At 38.4% G+C, this 21,929-nt stretch overlaps 1 protein-coding gene and 1 long non-coding RNA gene across 3 annotated transcripts in view; one reads left to right on the top strand and one right to left on the bottom strand.

The window, feature by feature from the left end:
* The window catches only part of WDR72 (WD repeat domain 72), a 190,943-nt gene that overhangs the window by 200 nt on the left and 168,814 nt on the right, over positions 1 to 21,929 (top strand). For both annotated transcript variants that reach the window (XM_045506253.2, XM_045506250.2), the window contains exons 2-3: positions 14,742 to 14,906; positions 20,432 to 20,538. In XM_045506253.2, the coding sequence (XP_045362209.1) occupies positions 14,754 to 14,906; positions 20,432 to 20,538 (260 nt within the window). In that variant the 5' untranslated portion in view covers positions 14,742 to 14,753. The remainder of the gene's footprint in view (positions 1 to 14,741; positions 14,907 to 20,431; positions 20,539 to 21,929) is intronic.
* LOC141577970 (uncharacterized) lies at positions 12 to 20,538 on the bottom strand. The gene is made up of 3 exons (XR_012507668.1): positions 20,417 to 20,538; positions 860 to 991; positions 12 to 442 (listed from the first exon to the last, which is right to left on the bottom strand). It is a non-coding gene; the product is annotated as an uncharacterized LOC141577970 (long non-coding RNA).

The following is a 21,929-nucleotide window of genomic DNA, read 5'->3' as shown; positions in this document are numbered from 1 at the left end:
TGAGCGCGCGTATCAGTTGCTATAGCCTCTTTCTGCTCCAAGTTTTCTACTGTCTTTTCCAGATGTCCCATCAGTAGGAACCGCAGGCATGTACTTGTCAAATTAGTCCTTTAGAGTAGGGGAGGGCGGGGTGTTGGTGAGGACCCTGGTATTCCTACCTGTGGTCCTGGGCAGAGTCTGCTCCCAGATACTTTTAAGAGATTCGCCATTCACTATTGAGACTTTCTTGGGACTCGAAAATCCAACTTCTATGGGACAGGAGTCGGTTGAATTCATTAAGCTGACTCCAGCAGCCCGGGAAAAGATCCGGCGGACACCGGCTGGCGAGGGTGTGACAGCTTGGAGCATAGGATCTGGTGAAAACTTTCCTGGTTGCGTGCCTGCGGCTAAGCCAGCAAAAAAGGTTGCGGACACAAGACTTTTGTCATTTGTGAAGTTAGACCTGGGACAGGAAAATATAGGGGGTGAGGTCTGCATTGACGAAAATCTGCAAAAGGTGAAGTACTAATAACACTCCCTTGAAGATGGGGGCTTCCTTATTCCACCCTCCTCCCTGATTAGAGCATGTTTGGGTTTATCTCTTTAAAAAACTTTTTTTATATGTTCATTTCTCAACTGTTAACTAAGATGCGAACAGAATGTTACTGTACAGCAGCGTTAACTTTCTTTCTCCCCCTAGTAGTTTTAATGGTAAAAGAGTTCAAGGTCACCTTTGGAGACTAGGTCACCTGTTGGGAATATTTTTACCTGAAGAAAAGATTTAGAAACTTCTGTTTCTTTCACTCTTTTTCCTACCCCCGCCCAACCCCTCCCACCCCTCAACACAGTGTGGTTACACTCCACCCTCCCTAGTTCTCACCTATTAAAGAACAGGAAAGAAGAAAGCAACCTCTTTTGTTCTGCAAGTACTCGCGGTTAATTTGGTCACGTGACGTTTGCTCCTTAGCCCTCCTTTAGTTCCTTCAATATTAAAGCACACCAACAGTGTTTTCTGTGAAGAATGCAAAAGATTGTAAGAGAAAGGGAAATTTTTCCATGAAATGCTCTAGTAAAGTGATTATTATTTTTTAAACTGAAAATTGGGCCTCTGTTGAATTCCAATATTTTCACCTTTTGGGGAGGATATCTTAAAATTAAAACTATTTTACCAATAAAATATCAACTGTTAAGCCTCTCCCTGTGTGTGAAATCTTACATTAATGGTTTCTATCCAGTGAAGTGAATACTTTAGGTATCTAAGGTTTTAGTTTATAGAGGGCAACCGGAATAGAAGTGTATGTAAGTTATTAAAGAACTCCATGGAACCTTGGAAATTAATGGTATTAGGAATATTTCTAAGTTTCAAGGTTGCTGCATTCAGATATATTTGTGGCTTGACAATTCACTTATTCTTTCTGTTATTTAGTAATGTTACCATATGCAGCATCTCTTATTTATAACTCATTGCATTATAAAGGACATCTCTCTAGAGCACTGTTCTGAATGTGTAGATTCCCTGCCCAGTTATAACATTTTTAGATTAAATTCTGCTCTAGACTGAGTTGGAGGCAAGGAGATGAGGTGGGGATAAAGACTAAAAGAATATGTGCACTGAGTTCTCATACCAGACCATCTCTGAAGTCCTGACAAGTACCTAAACTAACTCAGCAAGTCCTTTTATTGAAGTATAGACAGTTTACAATGCTGTATCAGTTTCTGGTGTACAGCATCATGTTTTAGTCATATATATATATTCTTTTTCATTATAGGTTACTACAAGATATTGAATATACTTTCTTGTGTTAAACAGAAGAAACTTGTTGTTTATCTGTTTTATATATAGTAGGTAGTGTCTGCAAATTTTGAACCCCCAATTTATCCCTTCTTACCCTCTCTACCCTCTGGTAATCATAAGTTTGTTCTCTATGTCTGTGAATCTGTTTCTGTCTTGTAAATAAGTTCATTTGTGTCTTTTTTTTATTATTATTCCACATATTAAGCAATATCATCTGGTATCTTTCTTTCTCTTTCTGGGTTACTTCACTTATAATGATGATCTCCAGGTCCATCCTTGTTACTGGGAATCGCATTATCTTTTTTATGGCTGACTAGTATTTCATTGTATAAATATACCACAACTTCTTTAATCAGTCATCTGTATATGTGTCATTTTTGTCTTAAAAATGAGAAAATTTTGTTTGGTCTTAAAGGACATTCAGGTCACTTTGAACTCTTCTATAAAAGGCAGCTCCTTATTTCTAGAGCTAGGTATCACTGCTCTAGAGCAGTATCTCTCCTAGAGTTTGCTCTTGTTTCCAAAGGGCTTCCTAACATGCTGGGCACTGCCCTCCCCACCTAAGCAGGGTAGAGCAGTAGTTAAGAGCATGAGTTTTGGAGACTCCTAAGTCTGTCTTGGTTTTCTAGCTCTTATCTTGGGTAAGCTACTTATATTCTCCAAGCCTCATTTTCCTCATGTTCAGAATAAAGACAATAATAGAGCCTTGGATCATTATGAGATTCAAATGAGGTGATGCACATAATGTAAATAGCCATGTCTACAACTTAATTGTCAATAAATAATATGAGTTGTCTTTTGATTTTTTTCCCAACACTGACCTCCTTTCTCTTTTACTTTTAAATTTATGAAATTTAACCTGGAAAAATGTAAAGTCCTATATATGAGTGTTTAAAAAGTAAGCAAGTACAGGATGAGGGGGATGTAATTAATTGAACCAATCAACCTCATGGTCAATTGACTATGTGTTTCCTCTGAGTCAGTGGTGAGTTGTGAGGGCCCAGAAAGCCGGTATGATTTTAAGCTGCTTGAGTAGGAATTAGAATGTGTGTTGATAGCCAAGGGTGTTTTTTCTACATCTGCCTTTTGCTCTTTGTGCAGACCTCAGAGTTACATTCAAGATGATCATTTACAAACTGATTTGTCTGAGAGAAGGAAGGAGAAAAGAGGCACCTCTTGAAGCCATATCACATGCTTTCATAATGAACACATTAATTCTTTGAATTCCTCCTCAACTTTTTTTGACTTCTTATTATATGTGAAGCTACCTGCCAGCAGAATGCAAGGGACAAAAGAACAAGTTCGTGCCCTCCAAGCATTCATAGTATAGTTCAGGTGACAGACATGGGAAGAATTTGAGTAGAGTGATAAGAGCTCTGGTAAAGGTAGAACAGGGAATGCTGGGAGTAGAAGGGTATCAACCAGGGGAGGCTCAAAGGAGTTAAAACTTAGTTCCAGTTTTGGAGGTTCCATTTTTATAGGAGCTTACCAGGAGGAAGTACTGAGGAAGAGCATTCCAGGCCAAGGGAAGAATTTGTGTGAAGGTATCACAGGGTGAGAGAGCAGGACCAATGCAAATCATCGCACAAAGTCCCTGTGCTGTCCCATCCTTTACTGGCTATGGGATGTTGGCAAATTATTTTACTTCTATGAGCTTTAGTTTCCTCACATGTAAAATGAGGGTTGTATATTATTTTACATCAATATGTCCTTATATAATCGTCAAGTCTCTCCTATAAGCATGTCTACCTCACAACTTTGTTGGAAGACTTAGCTGCCTATAAAACACGAGGCTGTCTGATGTGCAGGTGACAGTCAACCAATGAGGTTCCCTACACCCATCTCAGTCCCTTGATGATAGAAAATATAACACAAATCCAGCCTTGATCATAGATGAGACTGACCATTTTCATGCATATTATAAACAGCAGGCCAAGAAAAGTCGTAACTTCTCATTGTTTAGTATCAAGTACTTTTGCCACTTTGCCACCACTATCCCTACTCCCCAACTGAGGCAGGTTTTCCTTCAACTAAGGCTGTCTTTTTAGGCCTGTCTGTTTTAAGACCAGGCTCTCTAGAGGGAGTTCCACCACACTGAGAGTTCTTTGCTGGACAAAGGTTAGCATTCCTGTATTTACATGATAGGATCTCAGGCCCTGCTTCGTGCTCCAGTCCTTGTTTACAGTCTGAGCAATCAAAGTAAGTCTTTTAGAGAAAATTTTTGTGGAGAGGGAATCTGGAAAATGCATTACTTATTCTGGAGTACCAAAATGCAAACTGAACATTTGGGGAGGAATTTGTTAGAGGATCCTACCCTCCTGTGACTTTCTTCTTTGGTATTGTTAGCTCTAAGGAGTCTTTGAAGTAAGGAAGACTTTGCCTCAACATTCTAACTTGATCATTCTTGAATGATCCCTCTTGCATTTGCTCAAGGATTGAATACCTAGAGTTTTCCTCTTTAAGCCTGTCTCCACATGGAAAGACCTTAAGCAGTTTCATTGCAAAGTCCTACAGAACATGGAAGATTTCTTTCTACATGTCATTTAGATAGCAGTAGACAGAAAAAGACACTACTCTTAAGTTTCAGTCCTTGCAGAGAAAAATACTAGGTTAGGAGCCAGACGAGGCCTGTTTGCTGTGGAAGGCCCAGATCAGACCGGCCAAGTATTGGTGATCTCACCAGGCCATGCAGACCAGGCCCTGAATAAAAACGTCTTGAGGGAATTGTTCTTTTTGGTCATTCATTAAGTGAATATTGCTTTAAATTTATCAGTTAATTTGTATATTTCATTAATTGTGCTGTGCATGGTGGGTGATAAGATTGATTTAAGTTCCTTAGCCTCCAATGTGAATAAGAATATCTTTGGAGAGCTGGTTTAAAATTCAGATTTCCAGCCTCAAGTTCATATTCTCTCAGCCTTAAGTGGTGACCAGAGTCAGGCACACAGTAGGCCCTTCATAAATATTTGTTAAGTGAACTAACACTCTCAAAATCACAGTTAAAATGGAATTAGTCTCCTGTAATACATTTCTCAATTTTCTCCTCTTTTTTAAATGTGAAAAACTCTGTACTAATTCTATATGTTTCCTTTTTAAAAAATATAATGTATTCAATTGCAATCATTGTTTAGAAATTGAAAATAAAAAGAATTTTTCATAGCATTACAATATTCTTTTTAGTTAAGAGAAACAGGGACTGTGATTCTTAATTAACAGCCCAATATGCCACACAGGCACAGACATTTATTTCTGCTTCTCTTGAGGCACTGGGAAGTGAGCATCTTCTTTATGTGCATTTTGATTTCCTGCTGAACAAAATATACAAACAGGAAGAGCCTTTTTTTTTTTTTTTCCAGTGGGACCAGAGAGATAAAGTAAGTCAGAGCAACTCTCTTGAATAGCTAATGTCTGTCGCCTGGAGAAAGAGAAAATTATTTTCTGCCCTCCATGTTGATGTGCACAGAACATGTGTTCTGAGTAGCTGTTATTTTTGCTGCCTCTTTTTTCCAGCTGAAGTGCAACATAAACTATTTTAATTAATATTGTGTCACCAAAAGGGATTGAAATAGCCAATTGAATTCTACCAAGATAGAGTCTTTTGATGAAAACATAAATTTATTGATTGTGGACGAAGAAAATCATTCTTAAAATGAAATCCAGAGAAAAATCATATCCCTCAGAGAAAATTTCTGAGTGGCAGGCCGAGATTAACATCATAAAATTGAATTTGTGCTGCAAGCCTTTGATGTAATCAGCAGCTGGGAGATGGTGTTGCCCTTGCTGTGCTCCTTCTGATTGTGGTGAGTTATTGTGTGGAATGAAATAAGTGTTTCTTGTGTCCCTCCTCCAAGAAATACAAACAAGGTATTACTAGGTAGTTTCTTGCTAGTTAAAATGGGTTGGATCAATTCCAGGCCTCTCAGGTTCTCAGACTCCCATGAACTATAGGAGTTGGGCATTTATTTATGCCCCAGCGACAGAATTTCTCGATTTCACTGGATGTAACTCCTCTGGTCAGTAGAAACCTAACAGAGAAGTGACAAGAGGGATCCCCCTTGCCAGGGACATTTGTTTCAGGATAAGCAGAAACCAGAGTATGTTAGAAAGCACTACCTTTGTCTGGTTTCTGTTGGCCTGTAGGCAGTCATGCCCTTACCTGTCTCCCTCAGCTACTCTTGTGACACTTGGCATTGAAATCACTACAGTATCGAAATCTCACTTTGTACTGTGAGTCTTGTTCCCTGACACCAGTGTTACGGTAACAGTGGGCTTTTTGTGGTTGTTTCTGCATTAAGTCCTGATGCTTGGAAAACACTCTTGCCCACGCATGTCCTTTCACACATGTAATGAATAGGTTTTGTACATTATTTATACATTTACCCTTCAATTAAAGGGTAATGTGGCACCTTAATCACCCCTGTGGTTGGACCTAAGTTGTTTTTGATTTGTTTTGTTTTTAAAGAAATAGGTGGGCTGGTTCATCTGTAAAGAGTAATTGTAAACAGGTGGTGGTGTCATCACTCTTATTCTCAAGTCACTTGAGAAGTGGGATGATCTTTGAAGTCAGACAGATCTAGAGATGTAATTCTTGTTGGAGGATTTAGATTTACCAAGCCTCCTTTTCCTCATAACACTAATAGTGGGTGTGTGGATTAAATGAGCTAATGAGTGCATGAGGAAAACCAGCAACACACAACATCTGGAATGCCATTCAGTGGACACAAATCTATAGCACTTTGTCTTAGGACTGGGAAAAAAGAGGAGAGGATAATTAAGGCAGAAGGTGGGGATGTGATCAGGAATCAGGAAAGTAAAAGGAGCCAGGAAAGGGAAAAATGCTGATAAGAGGTGGGTAGGTAGAATTTGTCTTTGCTCACGACAGAAAATACACAAAGATGAGTAGAATGGCAAATGGCTCACTGCTTGTGTCTTGAATTAATGCTAAAATGAGCTAGAAGTCCCAGAAAATATCTTGTTAAAGAACTGAATATTCCAGCAAGGCTAAGGTTCCTTTGGATTATGACCTTCAAGTCCTGTCCCTCCTCTACCTTCTCTCTAAGCCATCAGGGAATTCTGCAGTCATAAACCTTCTTGAAGTAAATCTGTTTGGACCACACTTCTGCTAGGATCCTGGAGTGTAAGAGGGTGGTCTTAAAGGTTTCCCTGGCAGAGGCATCCCTGTTTTGTGGGCAGAGTCAGAAAACACACGAATCAAAGAGATTAGGGAGCCTTCTCCAACCAGGACTTGTCTACACAGAGTCATATTCCTGCCTGTGGGAGTACCTTCCATCTGTTTGTTCTGCAAGGAAAGGATGATCATAGTGGCAGAAGACTGACTTCTGGTGTCAGCTTGTGCTGAACACAGGAGAAGGGAGATAGATGTCAGGGCTAAGGAAGGAGACAACTGGCCCATGGAAAACACAGACTTTTTCTAAGGGAGAAGCCTAGGTGTAAGGGATTGACACCATGGAAGTGAAGCGTGCTTTGCTCTTGGACCTCAGAAATACTCATCCCAGTCTGCTTTGCATCAGTTATTATGTACTTAGGGCTTGACTTGTAGGTTGTGAATTTCTAGAGGTCAGGAACCTGTGTTTTTTCATCTTTCATTTAGTAGGAATTTTAATAAATATCTGTTGAATTAATATATTCTTTCCTCAGGGAATCTATAATATGAATGGACAAGGGATTTATTTCAAAGATGAAGCAGGGAACAGAATTTGGTAAATGACCAATTGTGTGATTCAGACTCATATTTAAGTATATGTCTTCAGAATTGATATATGCATTATTAAGATTTACATTTGGCTGGAAAGAAACAGAAATCTGTCAGATAGTATATTAGTTTTCTAGGGCTGCCATAACAAAGTACCACAAACTGGAGTGGTACTCAGATAACACAGAAATGTCCTGTCTTACAGTTCCAGAGGTTGGGAGTCTGAAATCAAGGTGTCAGCAAGGTTGGTTCCTTCCGTGGACTCTGAGGAAGAATCTGTTCCATGCCTCTCCCCGAGCTTCTGGTGGTTTGCTGACAGTCTTTGGCATTCCTTGGCTTAGAGAAATCACTTCATCTCTGCCTTTGTTTTCACATGGTTCCCTCATGTGCATCTTTCTCCAAATTTCCTTGTTTTCTAAGGATGCCAGTCATATTGGATTAGGCACCCACCCCAATCCAGTATGACCTCAACTTTACTTAAGTAATTACATCTGCAATGACCTTGTTTCCAAATAAGGTCACATTCTGAGGTCCTGGGGCTTAGGACTTCAATATATGAATTTGGGGATGAGCTCAGTTTAACCCGTAACAGATGGGAAAATGGTAGATTTTGTTCTATTTTGCCAATTTGGTACCTTTAGATTTTCATTTAGTCTCTCCTGCTTAATTCACTTAATAGTTGGGATCCACTGTAAATTATGAATAATAAAATAATTGGTTATAAATGACAAGGATTCCACTTATTGTACTACTGTTTACCTAACAGGATTTATACACAGGTTTTAAGAGTAAAAAGGCCTTCTGATAAGAGCAGCTAACATTTAATGAATGCTCATTGTCTAATGATTTCCATGGGTTATCCCATTTAACTCTCATGTCTACCCCATTAGATTGATATTCTTATTTATCTACATTTTATCAATGAAGAATCCAAAATGCAGTTGTAAAGTAACTAGCCTGAGGGCATACAGTAGTAGAGTTGGCATTCAAATCCAGGCTGACTAACTCTAGGGCCTCACCACTGGGTCTATACTGTCTCCTTAGTCTTATTATAGCCAGGTAAGGCAGGTATTATTCCCATTTCATGGATGAGGAAAATAAAATTTAAAGTAACTAAGAACTTGCCTGGGTCACCAAACCAACAAATGTATAATACTGGTAAGTGTGTAGTATTTGGAATTTGAGTTTAGATGTTAACCTCCCTAGAGAAATCCTTCCTATGTTTGATTTCAAGCTCCACTTGTGTTTTGTCCTCCAAAATTATTTTTTAATTGAAATATAGCCAGTTACAACTGGACAGCAGTATATAAATCAATGATGTTAGAACACTCCTTCACACCACACACAAAAATAAACTCAAAATGGCTTAAAGACTTAAACATAAGACAAGACATGATAAATCTCCTAGAAGAAAACATAGGCAAAACATTCTCTGACATAAATCTTAGCAATGTTCTCCTAGAGCAGTCTACCCAGATAATGGAAATACAAGCAAAAATTAGCAAATGGGACCTAATTAAACTTACAAGCTTTTGCACAGCAAAGGAAACCACAAGCAAAACAAAATGACAACCTGTGGAATGGAAGAAAATATTTGCAAATGATATGACTGACAAAGGTTTAATTTCCAGAATATATAAACAGCTCATACAACTTAATAACAACAACAAAAAAAAAACCCCAATCTGAAAATGGGCAGAAGACTTAAACAAGCAATTCTCCAATGAAGACATACAAATGGCACATGAAAAAATCACAGTGCCAATATCACTAATTATCAGAGAAATGCAAATCAAACCTACAATGATGTATCACCTCACACCAATCAGAATGACCATCATTCAAAAGCCCATGAACGATAAATGCTGGAAAGGCTGTGGAGAAAAAGGAATCTTCCTACACTATTGGTGGTAATATAGTTTGGTGCAGCCATTATGGAAAACAGTATGGAGATTCCTCAAAAAGCTAAAAATAGACTTACCATCTGATCCAGCAATGCCACTCCTGGGCATATATCTGGAGGGAACTCTAATTCGAAAAGATACATGCACCCCAATGTTCAGAGCAGCACTATATACATTAGCCAAGACATGGAAGCATCCTCAAACATTCTTGCACTGATTTTACATAACAACCATCACACTGTTGTTGACTCGGGATAAGCCTGTCTCCTTAGACACCTGTGAGCTCCTTGAGGTTTGTAGGTTCTTGTCTGCATCCCTAAAATCTTGCCTAGTCTCTTGCATATGATAGATACTTAATAGATATTTAATAAATATTTGTTAACTAAATGCATGTAAGTAAAGGCAAAAGGGCCAAAGAAAAGGGGGATCAGTTGAAAACACAAGAAATAATGGGTTAATAAAATGAGTAGCTGAGGTGACAGAAGATGGTATTTGGGGTAGTGATTAAAATGTTATCATAGGAAATTAGTATGAATATCATAAAAAATAAGCTAAAAATAAGGAAAAGATATAGAATGCTGAAGTGATGAGAGGATGCTCATGTCTAAATTCCTTGATTTTCTTGGTTAATTAGGAGGATCATCAACTACGAGTGTTTGGGTGTAAGGAACCGTCTGGGTTGGAGTGAGGTTTATGAATGGGTAGAGGAAAAGATTTGATTATTGTAATGGATTAGAGACATGTTTCCCAGTATGATTTTAGGTAGTACACAGCAAACATTCATGTTAACGTACATTTAAAGACAACCTAACTAGTACATCATTCAGCTATAACATTTTGAAGGGAGCTTGGCTTTGATGTTGGTTAGGGGTTAATTCTGAAATAGTCATGCTTCCCTGAGTAAACCAGGTGGATTTTTATGTTTTATTCAAATATACTTTGGGCAGCCTTTGACTTTTTTTTTTTTTTTTAACCTTTTCTAAGGAATTATCCTGATTACAATCTGTTGATAAAATAAGACCTTTTGCTTTGGGAGCAACTGCAAGCAGACAGGTTCTGGATGACACGGCTTTGGCTGAGACCAGCTGTGCAGGAACCCTCAGGTCCTCTGGGTTCCTCAGGCTGCTTGCTTCCTTTCCCGGTGGTTGCAGTAGCTCTTGCTCTGCCCTACCCTAACACCCAGATGCTTTCTCTCCAGCTTACATCTATTCCTTGTTCCTTCACAAAGCCCTACTTCATCCTCTCCCAGTTTATTGCCACCTACTAGCTGTGTGACCTTGACCAAGCTACTTATTCTTATCTACAATCTGTTTTTTTCAAATTTATTAAGGTATAATTTACATACAGTAAGCTATACTCATTTAAAGTGTACAATTTGATGAATTTTAATACTCCAAGCTATTTTAACCTTAACTTAAAAAAACTTAGTAACAAAACTCCCTTTTGGCTCAAGATGACTACATTATCTTCTTTGAGGGAAAGAATCATGAGGTAATCTATTTGTGTCTCTCACGGTACTTAAGTATAAGTTTTGAAGAAAGTAGGTGGAATTCCTTTCCACTTAAGAAATGGGATTCAGAAGCCACACAACTGTAAGTGGCAGATCTGAGACTCGAACCCAGATCTGTTTTCTCCCAAAGCTAATATACTCTTTTATTTACTCACAGATGTTTACTTTGGTCAGGAGGTTATTGAAGGAATTCATGGATAGTAATTGAGGACTTTATCCTTTGTAATTTTTGGTTGACTGTCCTCAGTCAAAAAGTTTGAGATTTGTTTTTGTCTTTGAGGCTGAAGAGGCAGAAACTCAGTGTCAGGGCTTGTCCCTGAAGAAAGCTGTTTAGTGAAGTGTAAACAATTCCAGTGTCCAGTAGATACCAGCCACAAAACCATATTTGCATCATACTAATTATTCTGCTAGCCTCAGACAGGTCAGGGAGATAAAAACAAATTGTTATGGGGAAGAAAACCAGGGTGAGAGGGAGGATGGGGGCTGTAATGGTGTGTTGCCTTTTCTTGTGCTTGCCAGGAAAAGTTGTAATTACAGAGAAAGGACCAGGAAGGGTTAGCCCAGCTTTTAAAGGCAAAGGAGGGCACGTTGGAGCCTGAATGCCTGAGAGATTTTATTGTTGCTGTTTTACTTGACTTTTTGTTTTTTTTGTTATTTATTTATTTATGCGTGTATGAATGTATATACGTATGTATTTTTAAATTTTTGATGAACTATTAACATAAAGAATTTTGCTTGGCTGATGACTAAGACTTTCTGGTGGGGAAATCTGGGTTGTCTTTGTCATGGTGTGCAGGAGGAGAGTTCTTGGAGGGCAGTTTAGAGAGACTTCAGCCAGTCTCTACCTGGATTGCTTTGGGCAAGTAACCAGTTCTTCTGAGCCTTCTTTCCTTCATCTGTAGAATGAAGGGGATGATAGTAACCTTCAAGGTTCCCTTTTAGCTGTAACTTAGGGTTGCCAGCGGTACTAAGATGCCTACAGGATACCCAGTTCAATTTGGATTTCAGATAAACAGTAAACAATGTTTGTAAAGCATATTCCATGCAATAGTCAATTTTTTTAGTATAAGCACATCCCAAGTATTACCCAAGACATACTTATTCTAAAAAAAAATCATTGTTTATTTGAAATTCAAATTTAACTGGACATCTCACAATTTTATTTGCTAAATCTGAGCACCCTAATATTACTTAGAGTTGTTTAAAAGATCATCAGAGTGTTTAGAAGTAATAATAATAGCAAATTGTACATTTTCATGGCCAAATGTTCTAGTGTACATCCACATTATTTTTGAGAAAAGAAATTGTAGTGACAGTATTCTAAAAGAAAGGGGGGAGGGGCGGAATCTCACTGAGAAAGGTATTGCTAGAAAGTGATAATCATATTACCGGTCCACAGTGTAAAATTATAGTGATTCATTTCTCCATTCATTCAGTAAATATTTACTGAGTGCCAGTTATGAACAAAGAATTGTGATAAGCATTTTCTGTATAGAATCACCTCTTTTTGCATCAATTCTCCAAAGTAGTTATTTTTTCCCATTGCATAGATGAGAAAACTGAGGATCAAAGAATACCTGCTAGCTATTATTGGAGGAAAAAGGTCAAGATTTACATGACTCCTATTTTATTTTCTTGCCTCTTTCCTTCACAATAAAGTGCATTTTGAATAAAATTGGTGAGACGGTGGTGTGCTGGATACAACCTAATGATCAACCTAGAATCAGACTGCTTATATTTCCATTCATTTGAATGGAATACCAAAAAGGGAACTGGGGGAGTTACTTTCCCAAGAATATAAGTTCTACCGGAACAAGAGGACTCTCTGGTTCCAGGAAAGTCTCATCACCTTTCCTCCAACTCCTCATCAGCAAAATAGGAGTTCAATGCCACATTCTTAAAGTTTCTTCTAGTTTCTAGTGAATTCTTCTTACTCCATTTTCAAGAAGTCATGTAAGAATTATTTATTAAATATCCCCTCCTGTGGCAGGCAGTGTGCTTGGGTCCAGGGATCAAACAATGAAGATACACCCATCCTTCACCAGCTCTAATTTACAATTTCCTCATCGGTGATTTAAGAGCCCTTCTAGCTTTGGGAAGTGATCAGGAAGCTCACGTTGTTAGCATATATTGCCCTTTCCTTTCTGCACCTAAAAATACATTATTTAAAAACTTTTCTTTTTTAAATGGAAGAGTTTGGGAGATCCCAGTTGCTCATGATGAGAGTTTGTGTGACAAAACAAATTCTATATTACCAAGAGGTTTATTTCTTAGTTGCAAGTATGGTTTTCCAAACTCTATAATGGTTTGGACTTTTTACAATTTTAAATTACTTACGTTCCTAGACAAGTTTTACTTAATTCAGTATTCCCCATCCTTTTTAACATGAGCATAGAAAATGATTATCTTTGTACACACACTGGGTTGAGGGTTTCAATTTCTCTCACCCTGCATGTCAAGTGTTCACAACCCAGTTACATGCCAAGGCAAATGGCTGGGAAGCTCCTATGTATTTTACGTATATTATAGTCAACAGTTGGTTACAGAAAGGAACCACAGAACTCTGTTGTTGGAATCCTGTGTCAATGAAAATGACAACGGGAAGTATTCTGCTTATTCACAACTAGAAGGTGTTCCTTCAATCTGTAAGGTCATTCATCTGATAAAGATTCTTATATGGAACATCAAGCTGTCACTTGTACTTTTAAAAATCAGTATTAAAAAGGGGAAAATCATAGTGATTTCTTCTTTGTTGTCCATTTTTACTGGCATGTTCCTAGTAGTTTTTTTATGTTCCTTGGTATTTCTGCAGTGTCAGTTATAACTTCTCCTTTTCATTTGTGATTTTAGTCGAACACTCTTTTTTTTGTCTGATGAGTCCAACTACAGGTTTATTAATTTTGTTTATCTTTTCAAAGGACCAGCTTAGTTCCGTTGATTTTCTGTGGTTTTTTTTTTTTATTTTTAGTCTCTATTTCATTTATTTCTGCTCTGATCTTTGTGATTTCTTTCCTTTGCTAACTTTGTTCTTTGTTCTTCTTTTTCTAGTTCCTTGAGGTGTAAGATGAGGTTGATTATTTGAGATTTTTCTTGTTTCCTGAAGTAGGCTTGTATCACTATAAACTTCCCTCTTAGAACTGCTTTTGATGCATCCCATAGATTTGGAAAGTTGTATTTGGAAAACTTTTTTTGATAATTATATATTCATTTAAACCCTGTAACTAACACGTGAAGATAGTGATTTCATAAAAATTACTGTTTGGGAAGGTACTAAATATAAAAATAGGTCAAATAAAAATTATAATTAAAAGTTCTACAGGTGGAGCATGAATATGACAGAAATCATGGCAGCCACACATGAATCTTTGAAGACCAGGAAACATTGTTTTTATAGAAAATAGTTACTTTTTAATAGCAAAGTTCAGTTAGGTGAGCTACCATTTCTGGGGAGAGAGAGTCTACAATGTTGTCTTCAAACTATAGCCTGTTGACAACTCTATTCTTCTTGAACGGCACAGCTGGACTTCAGAGTATAAGGTCGCCCAAAGGCAGGAGGGGGCGTGGGGCGGGCAGACTACTCCTCTCCTTCTCTTCCTTAGCATCAATAATCAAGGATTGGAATCAAAATTATTCTTCTTTAACAAACTAACCCTGGGCGTGGTAATTTCAATGTCTGATGACCACCTCCCTCTCTACCAGATGTGGAAGCAGCCTTCTCCACAGCTCTGGGAGTACACGTTGTTTGAGTCTGGGTCACCAATAAACATTTGTGAGATGATCACTTTCCCAAAATGTATGAATGGTAACTGTGTACACTTCTTCCCATCTGTGTGTGTGCAGGATTCTTTCAACATGAGGGCCTTCCTGCAGGCAGTGGCACTCTGGGGAAAGAAGGCCCCTTCCCACAGCATCACTGCCATCATGATCACTGATGACCAGCAGATGATTGTGACTGGAAGTCAAGAGGGTCAGCTCTGTCTCTGGAATCTCTCATCTGAACTAAAGGTTAGTGAAAACGACTAATATTGAAGCAGATAGCACTCACGAAATACACACAGCTTGCTCCTTCTACCTGCAGGGACAGTGGAAGTTTTGCATGATAGTTGACAATGTGCTTAAGGAAGTAATAAATTGGTGTTAGTTCTGAATTTGGAAAAATGAAATGTTATATGGTGAATCAAGATCATATTTGACAATTATGTTATGAATATTGCTAATCTTACCTACCAGCTAAGTGTTACCATCCTTTAAGCTAAGCTGTGTTTGACTATTTTATATCCTGAATTATATGTTTAAGTAACGGAACTATAGGCATGTAAGTATAATTCTAAAAATTATAGCTCATTAATCTAAACTAAGGGCACCCTTGAAAACCACTATTAACTAAATGAGTAATATCTTAATTATCTGGGTGTTTCTGTCAGTTTGGCTTTCTCACTATCTTTTAATCTCTGCTTGCCTATGATTTTTATAGGTCACATCAAAAAGCTCTAAATCCAGTTTACTATTGTCGTCCTCCTATTTCAGAACCTGACTTCACCTAGGATTTGGTCCATTGATTAGCAATTAATTGTCCTTGTCCCAACTCATAAACATTTAATATATTGGAATAGATACTTGCTTAGCTCTAGTAGCCTCTAGACCCAATTTGAACACTTAAACTAATGACGTGCTTAAAGTATACTGCCCTCATTAAGAAGCCTTTTAAAGATCAAAGACTATTTTTAGCCTTTAAAGTTTGTCACTTTAAAACCTAAATTAACAATTAATTGTAATTCTATTTTATAGTGTAATTAATTAACATCTCCCATCACTGAACAGTTACACTGTAGGCCTGCCAAGAGCTGCAAGCAGACCAGCTCAGCTCTGTGGTTATGTACATTCCTGAAAGAAGGACTGGGTATTGTTGAAATAGCTGAACTTTGAAATTGGCCCTTGCATTTATTTTCCCTTATAGTTTAGACTCAGACTCCTAAATGGCTTAAAATATCTTGCTACTTTTTTGAATGTGAAACTGTAGTGGTTTTGTGTCTGCAGTAGTTGCCTCGTAATATGTAGGTTGCTATAAGCTTAAGAAATTTGGAATCCTGGCATCTGTATCTTTTTATGTTTGTATCATCTGTCTGTATGTTCCTGGTATTTATTCAAAATTTATCCAGCACATATCTACTGAGTGCATATTGGAAGTTAGGCAGTATGCTAGGTACCTGCATTCAAAGATGAATGAAAAGACCAGGTGCTGGCTGCCCAAGAGGTCACAGTGCAGTAGAGGAAGGACACAGGCTCCACGTGCAGGTAGATTCTAATACAGGGTGCTCTTCTTAGGGATCAGTCTGTACTGCATCTTCAGTGGGAATAGTTGTTTCATGCTTTTCTTAGGAGCAAGTGCTTGGGGCTAGAGCAGTAGAAAGGGATATGCTACTGGTGTCTAGTGGGTAGGGGCCAGGTATACTGTAAACACTTGGGAGTGCATGTGACAGCCCCTCACAACAAAAAAACTATCCATCCAAAATGCTAATAGGTGCCAATATTGAGAAATCCTCTATTAGAGACATGGGGTGGGGATGGAAATCAGATCGGCAGGGGTGGAAGAAGCAAGGAGAATCATTGAGGAGACTGAATCAGCTTTATATTTTGGTAACTCACTGTGAGGACATCGTGAAAAAGTAACATGAATAAGATATTGATTAGTATGAATGTGGGATTTTCCACATGAGAGTTTTTCCTAAGATTTTTCTATGGCTAATCATAGGACCATAAACAATTCACATCTCTTATTTTTTGACTCTTGCTCTTACATGACAATGGGTCAATGGTTAGTAGGGAAAACTCTAGGCTTTTCAAAATTCAGGGCACTTTTAAGTTCTCAAGAAATCCTCTTGTTATATGTAAGAAAGTCAAGTGAGTGGTCCCTCATTGATATTTTAGTGCTTAGTAGTTTAATTTCATTTTTGTTTTTAAAATGTATATATAAAGGAATAATTCAGTCAGGGGAAGAAGAAGGGAGGCCGTGAAGACGTGGGCTTGTGAGAGAGGTTACAACTGTGTGGGTGACAAAGTAGCTGTCGGGCATCTTAAGGCTGTGGGCATATCACAGGGGAGGAGAGCAGGAAGAGGAGAAGGACACTGGAAGGAGGAGGGATGTAAAGTGAACTGGGAGCTGTTTATATCCTCTTTGCACTAAATTTGGAAAGCCTTCTTCTCCTCTCCAAAACGGTGTAGGTAAGAGAATTTATCAGGTTCTGTGGTCTTAAACACTCACTAGCCACCAAGTGAAGTAGTAAAAACAAACCTAAGTACACTCATTTATGCAGTCATTAGATAAACTACACAGATGCTTTTGTTCTAGGCACAGATTCCTCCTTCAGGTTTCTCAAAGTCTGATGTGGGGGACAGACGTGTCATTAGGAAGCTGTAAAGCAGTGGGATGCAGTCTGAATTTGACTACTGTATGATCTCATATGCATAGAGTCATACGGCATTTATCCTTTTGCCGCTGGCTTATTTCACCTAACACAGTGTTCTCAAGTTTCATATGTATTGTACGATATGTCAGAATGCCCTTCCTTTCAAGGCTCAGTAATACTCCGTTGTATGTGTTTACCACATTTTGTTTATCCATTCGTCAGTGGACACTTGGATTGCTTCTGGCTTTTGACTATTGTGATTGGTGCTGCCATGAACATGGGTGTACAGATCTATGTTTGAGTCCCTGCTTTCACTTCTTTGGGCTGTACCCAGAAGTAGAATTACTGGACTAAATGTTAGCTCTATTTTAAATTCTTTGAGGAACTGTCAAACTGTTTTCTAAGGCGGCTGCACCATTTTAGATTCTCGCTAGCAGTGCCCAGAGGCTCCAATTTTTCAACATCTTTACCAACACTTGTTATTTTATATTGCTGTTGTTGTTTTTATAGCCATCCTAATCAGGGTGAAGTGTGCTTTTGAAAGGAAAAGTTTCTGAGGGTGATGCCTGACCTGAGTTCTAAAGGGTACACCAAACTTGAACAGGAAAGGCAGGTGGGAGGAGATTCCAGGCAGAATAAGTGCACGTGTGTAAGGCAGGGAACTGGTGAAAGTAGTTGAGTAGACGTGGAACATAAAGGGTAAGTTAGAGGTGGCAGGCACATCTGGAGAGGACAGAGTAGACTCAACATGGGATCTGACATGCTGAGGGGTTTGCTTTTTTTTTTTTTTTTAACTAGCAAGAACACCACATGCTAATTAAAAGCAGTGACAATATTAAGGGGTTTTGAGGATGTTTTATATGAGATGGTATATCAAATATCACTTGATATTAAGGATATATTGAAAAGGAGAGGGAGATGAGATAAGGGACAGGGACTGTGGGCAGGAGGCTTCTACAGCAATGTAGTCAGGGAAGTTTTTGACTATGAACCAAATCAGTGGCAGTGGGAATGAAGAGGACATGAAACCCGGAATGATGTTAATAAGAGAGAATGGGCAGAACAGAGAAACCAGCTGGATGTTGGGTAAAGGAGCAGGAACAGCTAAAGAAACCTTCCAGATTTGGGGATTGGGTGATGGCTAGGACTGGTGCAATGACAGTATCACTTGCATAAGGAACAGAGAAGATTAGAGAGTAGGAATAAGGAAGGAAAGTCAGTGATTTAAGTTCTGTGCATCTTGGAGGTATCCAAGCATTCATTAGGGGTTGGGTACACATCTTAGACTTTCCCTGTCCATGAATGGCAGGGTGCAGGGAAGCCGAGAATAGCTGTCTCCCTGTCCTGGGCTGCTCATCCCACATTTAGGTTACACCTTCTGCTTCCAGGCTCAGGGTCTAACTCCCAAAGCCTTCTAGTTACCCCAGAACTTTGTGAGGTCTACCAGTGAGGAGCTTTTCCAAGTCCCATGCTAGGAACTCCCTCCCTGGCGGCTTCTGGTGTTGATTGCTGGTGTTCATCACACCTCTGAGCATAGAGAAAGGTGAGCTGAACATCCTCTCAGATATATTGGTATGTTCTATTTTTCTTCCTGTTTGTATTGGTATGCTCTATTTTTCTTCGTGTTTCATACTCATAAGGAAACACAACAATGACAAAATGAGGAATAGCAATACCGTGAAGAGAAAAAGAATGGAGATCTTGGTCAAATTCTAGCCCTGGTATATACCAGCTCTGTGGAATTGGGCAAATGACATATTCTTTGAGCCCTAATTTCCTCAGCTGTGAAATGGGGGTGAAATCCTGTTCTTAGTTGCACCAGTGCCTGGACTATATGGTAGATGTGCATCAAGCTGTGTATTCGTTTCCTTTTTCCATTGTGCTGTTAGAATTACCTAGGGTGGGAGTTGGGGGGACCAAAGCTTCATAGAGGTGGAGCCCATGAATAGAAGTGAAGTTTTCCTGGATTTCATCATGACCGTGACTAGGTGTGACTGTAGAATTTTTGTTGTTGTTGTTATTCTTCACAGAAGTTCTAAAATGTGACAAAATGAGGAGATTGTGATGAATTGTCACAGCTTATTCAACTATGTGTAGAGGTTTAGCAGAGTGAGGACTTCATATGAAAGGCAATGATGTTCCGTTCTGCTATTTTGTCCATAGTGGATTTTCTCTGGGAGAGGAATATCCTTGATTTACCCTAACTCAGTGTTTAATTTGGCCTGTAATATACAGGATAAGGACTGAAATTCATAGAGGTATGTATTTCAAAGCGTAATTTTGCAGAAAGATAGTATGTTGTTTTCTGAGACAAAACCTTCTGTATTTCCCAGGACTAAGGTAGGGAACTTGGTTTGTAAGTGATTAGAACCAAGTGCAAAACCCTCTTTGTAGTGCTAGGAATTTAGTCTGATAATGTATTTTTAAAGAAATATTTCTGATTAGGATATAACTAAGATGAAGGCAGAGAACAAGTATGTTATGAAATAATTTGTTCTTATTGATAGGATTGGGGAATGAGGAATAGACTTCTTCCACACATGAGATAATGGAAGAATTAGTCCTTGGTGTCATGTTTTAAATTCACATACAGGAGAAAAATATTGGCATTTTAAAGAATAGGCTACTGAAAATTTTATTTTTAATGTAGAGAAGTTCATTTTTACTACTTCTGAGGCAGGAGTTCAAATAAGGTAATGGGTACAGAAAGGGTAATGTTTTCTCTGCATTATTTTGCAAACTCATTTCTGAATTCTGAAATTTGGACATTAATATGCTACTATCATCCGGCCATGTTTAGCGCATAAGAAACATCAATACTGATATATTTGTGTTCAAAACCTAGGTGTTGTAAAACAGGTCTGGCAATCATCTAGGTTTCATGATGAATACAGACCCAAAAACAAACAAACAAAAAATGTTTATATAACACAGTTCCTTTATCTAGAAGTTTGTTATTCTGGGGATTTTGATATGCTATATATGTTTTTCTGAAACTTATGTACAGCAAAAACAATATAACAGCATTTCTTAATCGGAATTATGAATGTTATATAATGTCGTGTTCATATTCTTCAACTAAAAATTTATAACTGTTTAAAAACTTACCCTCATCATTTTCAGATTTCGGCCAAAGAACTTCTTTTCGGTCACTCGGCTGCAGTAACATGTTTGGCGAGAGCGAGAGACTTCTCCAAACAGCCGTTTGTCGTTAGTGCTGCTGAGAACGGGTAGGTGAGAGGTGTGGAAATGTCTGTCTCCCTTCCTTCTTCCTTTTAAAAAGCTCTGATGAGGTACAGAATTCTAGGGATGAAGGAAACTTTAGTGATTAACATATAGGAAATGTTATATATCTTGAATGGTTGAATAAAGTGTGTGACAGTCCCAAGGATTGTCATCAGTACTGTGACTCTCAACCTTTTTTTTTCTTTTTTAATTGAAGTATAGTCAGTTACAATTTGTCAGTTTCTGGTGTACAGCACAATGTCCCAGTCATGCATATACGTACACAGATTTGTTATCACATTCTTTTTTATTAAAGGTTATTACAAGATATTAAATATAGTTCCCTTTGCTATACATACGAAATTATTTTTTTAAATCTATTTTTATACATAGTGGCTAACATTTGCAGATCTCAAACTCCCAAATTTATCCCCTCCCATCCTCTTTCTCCTGGTAACCATACGATTATTTACTATGTCTGCAGGACTCCCAATCTTTAAACATCTCAACACGTATCAGGCTTCATGGCAGCCTCACTGTGTAAAGGATGTGGGCACATGCCACCTATTACAGAATTGAAAATGGAGAAGTCTGGACACTTGTCTTTTTTCATGTAATGACTCTCTTTGAGCTATTAAGCAAACCCATGCAAGTTGTAGAACTATTCAGTAGTTACAGTCTTCATGTTGTACGGTCGTCTGAAATCATTTTTAAATGAACAGAAGAGAGGACTTCATTGTAAGTGGAACGTGGGAGAGAGAAGGTGATATGGGTGCAATCTCATGGAAGGAGGTTTGTTCCAAGGAAATAGGACTTCGTTGTAGGAAAAAGCCCCACTGACAAAGAGCTACTATGAACTAGACTCTGCTGATGAGATATTTGCCGAAGTATATTCAGGAATGCGGAATTGATTCAGCATGTGTTTGTGAATGAGGATCGGGTTGCTGGTTGAAACAAATCTCCTCCTTTTTCGTTTTTAACCCAAGGAGAAACTATGTGGCTTTGAATTCTGAGAACCAAAAGAATGAGGAATCAAGTGTCCAACTTGTAGAAACTGAATAGTTAACAAAATGGCTAGTGGAACAGACATCAAAGAGGTACATATTCCCATAGCTTATAGCAAAGCCGTAATTGTTAGACTGAACTTTGGATGAGGCTAAAATGAAATGTCCTAGAACATTCTCCTTTTTTAACAGTTGCCTAGCTTTCATACGCTGGGGCTGCCACAAAGCCTGCTACACAGGCTGAGATATTTATTCCCAATCTAGAGAATTTGGGGGATAGTGAATTTTTCTGAGTTGAGAAAATGAATAGCAAAGTGCAGAGTAGACCTGAAAAGTAACTGAGTTCCACCTTGAGGTTTTTGTTCACAGTGGTCTAGCTCCAAAAAAGAAAT

Source organism: Camelus bactrianus, chromosome 6 (genome assembly GCF_048773025.1).
Source record: "Camelus bactrianus isolate YW-2024 breed Bactrian camel chromosome 6, ASM4877302v1, whole genome shotgun sequence".
NCBI classification, from domain to species: Eukaryota; Metazoa; Chordata; class Mammalia; order Artiodactyla; family Camelidae; genus Camelus; species Camelus bactrianus.
The sequence above is the reverse complement of the archived record's forward strand: the minus strand, read 5'-3'. Positions and strand labels throughout refer to the sequence as shown.